Below are 12,842 nucleotides of genomic sequence, written 5' to 3'. Positions count from 1 at the left end.
CAACAATGTGGAGGGGGATATGGTACGGCCGAACAGACCAAGCCGAGGAAGAAGTTCGACATGCGCAGAATACGCTCAACACGCATCGAAGGTCCATACCACGGCATAGACTACGCTGGGGCAAATTGATGGGGCATATTCTGCACCCGCTGACCAAGTCAACACATTGACCAAGGTCAAAGCTAAAATACAACAAGTCAAAGGAAAAACGGCCTAACCGACAAAGCTTGTCGGCCTGTCACTTGGGTCTCGGCTCGGCAACTAGCCGGCCGAGAGGCATATCCGTGTACTCGCATCCAGTCCCCTCGGCATGGAGTCAACCAGGCCTGTCGGCCTGTCATGGGTCCCTCGGCCGAGGGTAAGACAGTCTTTCCACCTGCTACGCCACTTGGCCACTACGTGACAAAAGGTGAAAGTCTATAAATACTCCACATCTCTCATTGAGAAACCGACTGAATAATCTGGTATAAAACTCCCTTATCTCTCTACAATATAATTGGCCAAGTTAAACATACAACTTACCCCCTCTAAGTTTACTAACTTGAGCGTCGGAGTGAGTACGCTCGGCCCCAAGCCGAACCCTCTGTTTGTTCATCTTTACAGGAAAGAGTGAAAGGAAGAGACGAACAACGACATCATTCTACAAGCTCAAGTGGTCACAATCCTGCTCCGGAATTACACCCGGAACAACCACAATCATAAGTAATGAATATAATTATATTATTAATACTAAATATGATTTAATTTTAAAAAGTATGTATTTTTCGGCTTAAAAACTGATAAAATAAAAGAGGCCAAATTTTTTTTGATCCTTGATCCTAACTCAACCCGAAACCCATTTGATCCAAATTTCAATGCGTATTCTGACCGACATGTATGATCCGACCCGGGACATCCGACCCATTTAATTTGACAAGTCTAATGGCTATCTATTCGTTCTCTAGTGTTGTAAGTACACTTTGTTCTCGTCATTTCGTAGCTCATATGGATCGATGGTATTTGCGAGGTATATGTTGTATGGAAGATGTTGGATGAAAACGCTTGTGCCCAGTTTTCCGTTCTTCACCAACTTGATTCTTATTACGACATGATTATCTTTTTGTGTTAGTGTCAGGTTTAGACATATCCGTAGTGCTTTTCAACAATGTATGTTTAAGGCCACTTACCCCTATCTTTAGATAATTGAATCTCTTTATCTAAGACCGGATGCAAAAATGACATTGGAAACAAAATTACTGACTTTAGCTAATCATACGCAGGAATGATCGAATCCTATACCTTCCCTTTCCAAATTTGGTATTGGTGTTAAAAATGATCTGACATTTACTAAATATAAATATAAATATCCTATTAAATGAATGATCATGTATGCATTCATTGTGAATCACTATTTTATTAGCTAATAAGTTACTCCGTACTATATAAGTATATAATGTAACATTAGCTTTTATTATGTGATATTGTGATGTACATATAAAAATAAAAACAAAATAAATTGTCATATAAATTTTCTTTCTTATTTAACATTTTTTCCTTATAAAAAACCATCAGGCGGTATCCGGAGCAAGATGACTCTTAATTTATATGTATATGAGATAACAAAAGCTAATGTTACATTATATAGTAACTTATTAGCTAATAAAATAGCGATTCACAATGAATGCATACATAGATTATCATTCATTTAATAGGATATCTATATTTAGTCAGTGTCATTTTTAACACTCCTTCTTGACACTTAATTTTGGCATTCCAAGCTTGTTTCTTAATTCTTCGAATATTTGTTTAGGCAACGTTTTTGTGAAAATATCTTCGAGTTTGCTCTTGTTTAGGCAATACTCTAGATTGATTTCACCTGCTCTTTATTTCTAATCTAGCTTCAAATTTATCAAGTGTTCTACAAATGATGCAAAATGGATATTCGGTGAGTTTTGAAAGAAATTCATGAAATATATATGATCAAAAACGAAAAGAGATTGTTAAAATTACAATACGGCCTTTTATGTCATATAGCCAAGAGTCGTCTTGCTCCATTCTGTTAACCTCTTTTTTTTGGGGGGAATTACCATAAAAGAGAAAAAAAACTTGTTCCGCATTGGAATTTCAGCAATCTCTTTACTTTTTTGTTCATATATATTTTCCTTTTAAAACTTGCCGAATATCCATTTTGCATCATTTGCAGAACACTTAATAAATTTGAAGCTAGATTAGGAACAAAGAGAAGGTGAAATCAATCTACAGTATTGCCCTACACGAGCAAACTCGGAGATATTTTCACAAAAATGTTGCCTAAACAAAAATTTGAAGAATTAAGGAACAAGTTTGGAATGCCAAAATTAAGTGTAAAGGAAGAGTGTTAAAAACGACACTTACTAAATATAGATATTCTATTAAATGAATGATTGATGTATGCATTCATTGTAAATCACTATTTTATAGCTAATAATAAGCTATCTAACGTTAGCTTTTTTTTGGCAGGAGTAAAAATAATGTTTACATATTAATAGCATGACTCTCAGAGTCGTACATACCTATTACATTATTGAAATTAAAAGTACAATATCTTATTAATAGACTACGAAAGATGAGATGTCGGGTAACTCCTACATGTTGATGGAGTACGGTAGCTTGGACACGAGCTTCATCATGCGCGGCATCTCCATGGCACGAGACTCCCAAAGACCATCGAAACAGTTGCTTTGACGAGTGAGAAAAACAGGATGTACTTACGCCACGAGGACGTAGAAAGGAAATATCGAGTGCAAGCTAAACAAACTTGCCTCTAATGGAGAAAAAAACTCCTACATCCTGAAAATCGAACAAGACAAACCAAAGACCAACAACCCGAGAGACCACGCCAACAGACGGACCAAAACACAAATGACTCCTCACCCAAACGCATGGCCATGAACACCATAGGAAACCATCCTAAGATGCCGCCAACATAGACCGGACACAAACTCATCTTTTTATTATATCTACAAGAGATTATTATTAGGAAGAACAAAATGAACAAGCAACATGGAAACAACAGCATGAATTTTGAGTTGGAGACCACCGTATCCAACCGATCCAACACCACTGCCAACCAAACTCGGACCTACCCAATCACACATCAAACGGAAAATAACACGCTAACCAAAAATAAATTCTCATATTAATTTTCTTTCTTATTTAGTATTTCTCCCATATAAAAACTTAAACCATCAATTGGAAAATATAGAATTTGATGTCTTCCTATATAGACTAGTTTTACATTTTCACTTTATTGGTCTATGCTCTTACAAACAAAGTGTGAACATCAATGAACTAGGGTACTTGCGACCCCTTTCATACGAGAATATGTAATTCTAGAAACGACTACTGAGAAAATCACAAATTTATTTCATTAACAAATCAGGTCCATATTCCATAAGTTCGCTTTTAATCGAAGCGAATTCATAACTCTTAATTTTACTCACTGAAACTGAAAGTGAAATGAATGCAATCTTCCAACTGAGAAGATTGTACTCCAATTAAACCTTCAATTCTTCGACTCTTGGCTCTAATGGTTCAAAGAGGGTCTCTATTTCCTTGATGTCAACTTCCTCTACATTAGATGGGTTCCATTTTGGGTTCTGCAACAGAAGCAAGGATTATGCCAGTAGTATGTTGAGAAAAAGCGCAATTTATCAAGCATATGCACATGAATGTTTACTTACAGCTAAACCGCAGCATAAATTGATGCAACTGCGAGTAGGTTGTAGACTCGGCAAATGAGTCAGTCAGGACCGATTGAAGTATGGTCATTACAGGTTATGGACATGTCAATGCACTTTTATTTGATCATTTCAGGTTCGGTTAGCTATCGATGAGCGACTACAAGTCACTCGGGTTATTTTTGGGTCGTTTCGGGTCGTGGTGCATAGAGGGTTTGTTACAAATTAGTCATTTCGGACCAGATCTATTTGGGTTTGGGTCTGCTTTGGGTTCTTTTTTAGTCTACTTCAGGTAGTTCTTCCTGGGTTTGGGTCGGGTAACTTTAGCCATGTTTAGTTGTAATCTATCAGATGTGGAAGAACTTCACCAGCATGACATGTAAAAGGGTTACATTGGAGAAGAAAACGGACCTGATCCTTGTCAACCAGAACTGCACGGACACCTTCAGCAAAATCGTCTCTAATAGAAGACTTCACAGCAATTCTATACTCCAGCTTCATGACTCCGTTCAGCTAAATAACAAGCATTGATTAAATAAAGCAACCAACCTTAAAAACTAAAAACAGCTATCAAAAGAGTAAATATGAACAATCTGCGGTATAACATACTTTTGATAAATTCGAATCATTGCTTCTGACGCCAGATGCCACTTTAGCAAATAATTGTTGTGTTAAGCAGACGGAGAATGGAGCTCCTTTACCAAGCCCTTCCAATGCTTCTTTGGCCCATCCTGCCACTATTCGTAGAATAACCACATTTTAGCATGAATAAACCACCTCGCTTCTATTTTTGGGTGCCCAGGAATGATGTTTGCGCTTAAAAGTCTTTCCATTTTGTATTTTATTTGAAATCATTGTAGTTCGTTAGTCCACGTCGTTCATCAACTTGCATTTCCATCCACATGTTATTATGTTCCTTAACTTTTGTGCAAAAGAAACTTGAAAGTCTATTCATAGATCATAATGGAGGAAGTAAATTCCTGAGTCCCAAAAGGCGAATATGAAACAGTTGGAATCAGATAGCCGACAAGCCAAAATAAGATAGAATTAAGTAGCTTACCCGTGACATCAGAGCTATCTTGATTCCTTTTCAAATCTTCAACTATCTTGCTGACTGACTTGTTTGGTTCAAAGGTAGAAGCAATATGTGGCAGAAGCAGCTTCAGCTGTGGCTCGGTCTCGGGCTGCGTGCTGTATTTTGAGATCACTGCAGCAACGTCCTGGTTAGGATCCTCCGAACTGTCAGATAGAAAAGACCTATCTCAGAAATGAAGTTTTTAAAAAAAAAGAAAACGCTTGTAACACGTTTACTTTACTTGCACTTGACCTTGGATGATTGAAACCCGTGTTCTACACCTAAGTTTCAAATTCACAAACAAGGTACATGCACCCATGGGCACCATTAAATGATCATGAGAACACAGCTAGCAGTGCCCACTCTTTTTGCTTGACCGACAAACTAATACAGCATCGCAAATTCATGGGTAACTTGAAGGATGTACATACAATGTAGAGGCCAGTAAGGTTTCTTTTAAAGAACCTAGGTGTCCTGATGGCACATAGTGGGTCCCAAGGCCAACGTAAAGAGCATCAGCTGGATTAGATATTCTTTTCCCAGTCATACCAAGATAAGCACCTACAGGAGTAAGATAATTGTTCATTTCACTCAGAATGCATTATTACAGATGAAAAATCAGATAGCAATGTTCAGAATTTCTCAATTGGGTTCACAGCATAGAACAACAAGCAGCCCCCAATCTAAGGCTGTGGATATCTAAGAAGATCCAGTGTGCTTTTGACTGAAATAATTTAAAAGATAGATTGTGCTCAGTCAGCTGCTAGTTCTATCATTTAAGAGAGTCTAATATGTATTTTTTTTCTTTTAAAGACTTGGGTAGTTTGATGGTTAATGTAAGCAAAAATTAGTCTCTTAAGAGACCGTCTGACATATAAGCAAGCAATTGTCACACATACAATTAAGAAGTATTGAATTAAGGTAGTATGAGATCTTCTCTTTTAAAATTTGAGCTAAAGCAGAAATTTGCGCTTTTTTCCATTTCATAAGAGATTATTAAATGGTTGTCTCATTTTCTGTGCCATAGTGAGGAAAATGCTGCACATGTCTGCACGACATATCCCAGATTCCCAGTTGAAGTGGGAAGCTCTATTGAGACACTAGGCCAATAATGATGTAACTTAGCTAGTTACCAAGAATGGGAGGGAGGGGTTTGATGACTTCGATCATCTGATAAAGCCACCTTCACCAGCTAAAAAACCACTTAGCATGGCTCATTTTGGAGAAACCAGTCGTATTTGCTTACACACAGCTCTATTGAATGTATTTAGCTTTCGGAAAAGTCCCCCTCACCAAGGAGCATAAGTAGACAACTATGTAACAAATCTACTTCCAGTCAAAATCTTTGATGGCTTTCTGAAAAATCTCATATCCATCCAACATACGAACATGATGGTTTTAATCAAATTGCCACATCATTCAAAGAAGTAACACATTATATTATTTATCGTGTTATTATAAGAAAATCGACCTTTTATTTTCATTGGCTTTATTTTAATTTTATTTTTCTTTCGATCACAAGGAAAGAATGAATGATGAATGATGCAGTGAAAATAAAGCATACCAACTGATCCTTCTCCAGGACTGTTTGCAGCTATGTGCGAAAATCCCACATCAGGAAACAAACCAATACCATTTTCTGGCATTGCAAGAAGAGTTTTCTGTGAAGAGAAATTATGCAAATCAACAACAAAATTTGACTTTCAGCATTGATTTTAAGGAACAAAAATAAATCTATTATGCCCAATACCTCTGTCACAATGCGATATCGGCCATGGCCAGATAAGCCAATACCAAAACCCATGGTTATCCCATCCATCAAGCATATATATGGCTTTTTGTATTCTGCTATCTTGCATATCAAAGTATACTCAGCAGAGAACACCTGACGATAGATGCAGCCATGCAAGTTGAGAACAAACTAAAACCTTGGATCAAAGTACAAAGTTTACTCTTACCAAAACACACCAATATAAATCTAAATAAAGACAATACAGAGAAACGGAGAATCTCAACTAATGCAAGTATGTTACTTAGGCATTGAATTTAATGAAATGGCCGATCCATACACAAGAGAACAGCAGACAAAGATAGAAACAATCAGCAGTAACGATCAAATGAGTTTTAAATAGAAGACATATAATCCAAATATGACAAGGGTTATCAATTTCATGAAAATAATAGTGATAAGAAAAACCTTGGGGACAAGAGGCGTGCTTTTGTCCTTTCGAATCTCCGCAACAACACCTTTAATATCCATTCCTGCATTTCACACAATTAGGTCACCACAATATGGTACCAATTAGTGATCTAAAAACATCGCACTAGTAATTATGGCAAGAACATCAACCTCCCAAGAGCCAAGAATGTTTAAAACAGGATTAGTTATATCAGAATTAGGTTTCAGTACTTACCAGCACAGAAAGCCCGGGATGAACTACTATCAACTAGAACACATTTCACCCTTGGATCCTCTTCCCATTGATCAAGAAAGCTTTTGTACTTTATGTCCATATCTGAAGTAACTAGTTAAATGAGGTGTGGTAAAAGACATACAGTGACAAATTCTCCCTCACATCATATATCACAAAGCAAAAGTAAAGTACTGAAGTATGAGCTCGGCTCTGATAATTTTGGCCGCACAATTGTCAGCCAATGCTATATCAGAGCTTGGAAAATACAGTAGCCCCACATACACCTATATACTAAATATGGAGTAATAGTTCTAATTTTTGTGGTGTCTGCTATATAAGGAAGTGCCTTTTGCACTTGATGTTTATTATGTCACTCTCACTTGAGAGAGAAACTTTTGAAACTGTGATTTGCATGAGAGAATGTAAACAGTACATTAAGGGAGTGTAAAATTACCCTAGTACTCTGTATATAGTATGCAATACTAGTTACTAGTTACAATTTACGAACTACTCCGTAGTTGTTATCCTTGGTGACTACGCCACTATGCTGACATTCAAGGTATAATGCTTGGTTACAAAAAATGGGTTAACAGAATGATAGTAAAAACAAGTAATTTATAAATTTACAACCAACAGGGAGAAATAACCAAAAATTAATAATAACAATAAAAGTGTACCATCGCACGTATAATCCTAATGTCCAGACCTTGGTGAATGAACAGCAATTGAGGAACTATATTTAGGATTATGAAACCGCATAGCCTTACACATCTACATCAGTGTAACTTCATTGGTATCATATCTACAATTCCATCTTCTCTCTAACAACACCCCTTCAGAAACATCCACTGAGTAAAGTGCAACTTTAGCTACTCAAAAAAGAACGGCTTGACCATTTACCTTACCATCTATTATGATGCAACTTGAAGCTAATGCTATAATGACTCCTCTCACTTTCTCGAGCTTCAAGGCCATCGCCAATCTGGCCATCACATAGATTTTCTACGACTTACAAATCTTAAAACTAGTTCATTTTCCATCTACACACCTACCGAATGTTTAGCCTGTGATTTGATCTTTGGTATCCTTCCATTGCCATTTACGGATGTCCTTGAGAAGTAGGGTAGTTTTATTATTATTGTTACTTTTGTTGTCGTATCAGCTTACGGCAAACACCACCTATTTCACACGGCTGACTAAATAAGCATACAAGCAGTGTTTCACCAATTTAATTATCAAGACAACCTACTGATTAGCAAATCCAAGTATCCAACAATCCATCCACACACGTGACATGGATACAATCTGATAGATGAACTATCTCAACTAAAACCTTAAGGTGATGGTTGAAGCCCAACTATTATAATTATTCCTATTACGCTCCCTCACTCAAATGCCCATTGGGCTTGAAGAGTGGTTAGTTGTGCACCGGCTCCCCCATACCGTGTGCTGCAATTCCACTTCGAGAGTTTTTGAGGAGTTTTGAGGTTGTTAGGATTCGAACCTTCCGATTTCACTTTGTCAACATCAATAGTGATACACTTAAAAAGAGAATATCTAATTGCCTACAACTATTTCATGTTACACAAGCCACAACTTTATATCTAGTCCTCATAGTGAAGAAAACTACAAAAAAAAAAATGAAGAAACTCCCCAAAATGAATAAATTCCAGCCTTCCTAAAACTGTTTACAGAAAGCTAAGTTGTTCAACTCATGAGAAATCATCTAAACACTCCATTTTCCTTTCAATTTGTCCTTTGATATCGATAACCAATCCTTTGAGGAAATTTGCACTTCTTCTTAACACCCACCCTTCATCCTCTCTCTACAACCATTGCTTTCAAATCCTCTGCCTAACTTGTAGTCCAACCTCCTTTAGATTATGACAAATATAGAAGTTCCCAACTTATACCATCCTCGCTTTCAATACGTTAGGGGGCGTTTGGCGTTTGATTGGGGAAAGGGAAAGGGAATCAAAGTTAATGACTCCCTTTGTCAATGTTTGTTTGTCTTACTCAATCATTTCCTTTACCCCTCTCTTTCCCCCAAATTCATCTAACTCCTTACCCCTCACCATCACAACCACCCCATCGCCGACTGCCTCCCCGTCTTTAACTCCAACACCCACAACCATCGCGACCCACTACAACCACCAACACCCTACTACCACCTTAAGTCAGGAGGTGCTTATAGTGGTGAGGTGGGGTTGGGTATACTAAGAGCTCGACATCCCTATTTTTCGTAAATTATGAGTATAACATCTTAAAAGCTTCAATTCTTCCAACCTCAGTATATCAACTTACAACACATTTAATTTCAACACATTTAGTTTCCTATTAACTCACAGCCTCACTTTTAGAATTTGTATACCTTTTCTGGCAAAAAAATATGATCATAAAAGCTTACAACTTTTATTCTTCCCAATTCAATAGTACGAGTACATCAATAAAAATGATTTACATACAGCTCAAAACATTCTCTCTTTCAATTAATAATTATTATCAAAACACTCACTGATACTAATAAATGAGCGTTTAACCAATAAATAACCGTCACATAGTAGGTCTTATATTCTATAATTCGAGGAACTTCAATAACCTTAATAATCGACCTTAATTCCAATAAATAAACACGAACACCTAAAATTGAACATGATTAAAACAAAATAAAAGCAAAATGAACAAGAAAAGAGACCTAAATTCATGGCGTTGAGAGCTTTGGGACGATCAAGAGTGATGACAGCGACGCCATTAGGATGAACGGTGCCCTTGACGAACTCATCGACGGCCGCCATTGATGAGAAGCTCCGATTAGAGAGGGACGAATTAAAGAGTGACGCGTGGCAGCTCGAGAATATAAAGGCTGTAGAAGTAGAAGTAGTAGATGATGAAAATGAAGAGGATCGAGTGATCAAGAATCGAGGAATGTCCAAAAGTTTCAACATTAGTGGGGATTTTTTAGTGTGTTTTTTGTTCACATGAAATGTACATATTGTGATATTGATTGAAAACTTTTGTTGGATGCAAATTCTTTTAAGGATTATTTCATAGTAATAATTCATTTTATAGGTGTTCTGCAAATATTACTCCTTCCTATCAGTAATTCCAATTAAATTCATCTTATCTACTATTCTTCTTATAACAGTCTCGGGAAACACGTAACCTAAACAACAGGTCACCCTAGATATTTTTAGGTTAAAAGCACCAAAATGTGTTAAAAAAAACCTAAAATTCTTAAAAGCACTAACTAATACTTCCTCCATTTTTATATTATCTACCCATTTGCTTTTGGCTCAACAACCAAGAAAAGACAATTAATTTCATTATTTGTGTTTAATTAGAAAATAAAGTGGCTGTGTTAAGGAGTGAGGTCAAGCTTAATCTTCCCACCAATTTCATTGTTACCTGATTTTTGATGAAAAAAGAGGGGGAAAACAAGTTGGAGGGAAATTGGGTGGGAAAAGAACTTTTCATGAAATTTTAAATCTCCCACCAAAAAACATCAAGTCAAAGAAATTAGAGTACATAAAGTGCAGCAAATGTTCTGATTAGTTCAGCTTACATTTCCAACTACAACAACAAAAAATTACACTTCAACTTTCAATAATTACAATTACTTTTTCACTAAAATTACAGATCCAGTTATTTTCATCATGAAAAAACCTAATCTAACAGATGATGAGAGGCATAGGGTGGTATGCTTGCTGTTTGAGAGCTGCAAAAACGGGAAACCTGCACATAGGAAGATGAATGAAGCGGCAAGCATGTTCAATGTCACAAGGAAATCCATTTTCAGTATATGGACAGCAGCAAAACAACAGAGAGTACATGAAGTTCCTATTAATGTGAGGAGTAAGATCAAGGGAAAGAAGGGGAAAGAAAGGATACCTTGTCCATTAGAGGCCATAATGGCACTTTGATGTGTCAAAGAGAACAACACTGAAAAGGTTGGGCAAGGCTATAGGGCATGCACCATCTACCTGCCATAGATGGGTAAAACAAGGACTTATTAAGTCTCACACAAGTTCAATACATCCAGCTTTAAGTGAAGACCACAAACACATAAGGTTACATTTTGTAATGGGGAAATTAGTCTTTGATAGGCTATTGAGGTGTGTAATGTTCAAGGATATGGGTACTATCATACACATTGATGAAAAATGGTTTTATATGACCAATCCAGAGTGTAGATACTACATTGGCAGCAATGAAGCTCTTCCTTATAGAAGTTGCAAAAGCAAGAGATACATAACAAAAATCATGTTCTTAGCAGCAGTTTCAAAGCCAACATACAAAGAAAATGGAGAAGTTTTGTTTGATGGAAAGGTTGGTATATGGCCATTTACTTACCAAGAACCAGCAAAAAGAAAAAGTAAGAATAGGGAAGCTGGTACAATAGTCACAAAACCAGTTGAATCTATCACAAAGGCAGTCACAAAAGAAGCATTGATCAACTTAGTGATACCAGCCATTAAAGAAAAATGGCCAGCATCTGCATCAAAGAATATAACTATTCAACAGGATAATGTTAAGCCTCATATAAGTGGTAAAGACAAAGATTTCATGGAGGCAGCCAATTCAAATGGATTTAACATCAAGTTAACACAACAACCAGCAAACTCACCTGACTTGAACATTTTAGATCTAGGTTTCTTTAGATCAATTCAGTCTATTCAAGATGAAAACCCAGCAAAGACAGTTGAAAAGTTGGTGCAAAATGTAACTGAAGCATATAAAGCAGAGACAGCTGAAACACTAGACAATGTTTTTCTAAGTTTACAAGCTTGTATGGTGGAAATTATGCAAAAGAGAGGCCACAATAACTACCCACTACCACATCTTGCAAAGGCTGCACAAAGAAGGCAATGAACACCACCAAGAGACTTAACAGTTAATGAAGATTTTGTTGGAGCTTGTGTCCTCCACAAATTAGTGTGATAACATTAATAAATCTCTTAAAGGTTCACAAGGTTATACTTCGTATTTTAATCAGTTGATTAACGATTACCTAATAACGGTTGGCTTGCTAGAAAGTTTGACGTTATTATCATACAGATGGCGGTGATCAACTGGTCCCTAAAGGTCACACCTATAGGATGTGTTTGAGAGATGTGGTTATAGAAATATAATCACATTGATGCCTTATATGACTAAACAGTTAGTCAATGTGTTGATGAGACAATTATTTAATGAAGATTAAATAATATTAGTTGAGACGAATTAACTGTCAATTCGTAAATTGAATATAATAAGTTATATTTAATTAAATGTATGTAATGTTAGCTTGGACGAATTAATCTGTTAATTCGTAATTAAATGTAATCGGTTATATTTAATATCAATAAGATGAATGTGTCATAGTGGTAATAGTGAGGGTACTCAAACCAAGAGGTCATGGGTTCGATCCTCACTAGATGACAATTTAACACATTTTATACATTTTTGGAAAAACCGAAAAAAGAGAAATGGATCTCTCTTATTTCGGTTAGCATTGGGCCGAAAATTAGGAGGGTAAAAATATCTCCCCATTCACTCCTCTTTTTCGGTTAGAATAAGAGGAAGAGGGAGCTCATTGTTCTACCCTAATAATCCTAACCTAATTTTTCTCGCTTCTTGCCTCCTCTCATCGAAAAAACACAAAAATAACCTAAAATT

General features: G+C 36.6%; 2 protein-coding genes across 2 annotated transcripts; one reads left to right on the top strand and one right to left on the bottom strand.

Moving 5' to 3' along the window:
* Positions 1-3,135: 3,135 nt before the first annotated feature.
* Positions 3,136-10,234, bottom strand: LOC141605957 (3-hydroxyisobutyryl-CoA hydrolase-like protein 3, mitochondrial). Its single transcript, XM_074424892.1, has 10 exons — positions 9,883-10,234; positions 7,188-7,289; positions 6,971-7,035; positions 6,524-6,658; positions 6,338-6,434; positions 5,205-5,334; positions 4,759-4,937; positions 4,308-4,435; positions 4,110-4,211; positions 3,136-3,617 (listed from the first exon to the last, which is right to left on the bottom strand). The coding sequence occupies exons 1-10, from the start codon at positions 10,130-10,132 to the stop codon at positions 3,516-3,518; spliced, it is 1,290 nt and encodes a 429-aa protein (XP_074280993.1). The 5' UTR covers positions 10,133-10,234; the 3' UTR covers positions 3,136-3,515.
* Positions 10,235-11,267: 1,033 nt separating this feature from the next.
* Positions 11,268-12,056, top strand: LOC141608233 (uncharacterized). The gene has a single exon (XM_074427596.1). The coding sequence runs from the start codon at positions 11,268-11,270 to the stop codon at positions 12,054-12,056; it is 789 nt and encodes a 262-aa protein (XP_074283697.1).
* The last annotated feature ends 786 nt before the right edge of the window (positions 12,057-12,842 follow it).

Source organism: Silene latifolia, chromosome 10 (genome assembly GCF_048544455.1).
Source record: "Silene latifolia isolate original U9 population chromosome 10, ASM4854445v1, whole genome shotgun sequence".
Lineage (NCBI taxonomy): Eukaryota > Viridiplantae > Streptophyta > Magnoliopsida > Caryophyllales > Caryophyllaceae > Silene > Silene latifolia.
Note: the sequence above shows the minus strand (reverse complement) of the source record. Positions and strands in the feature narration are given on the sequence as shown.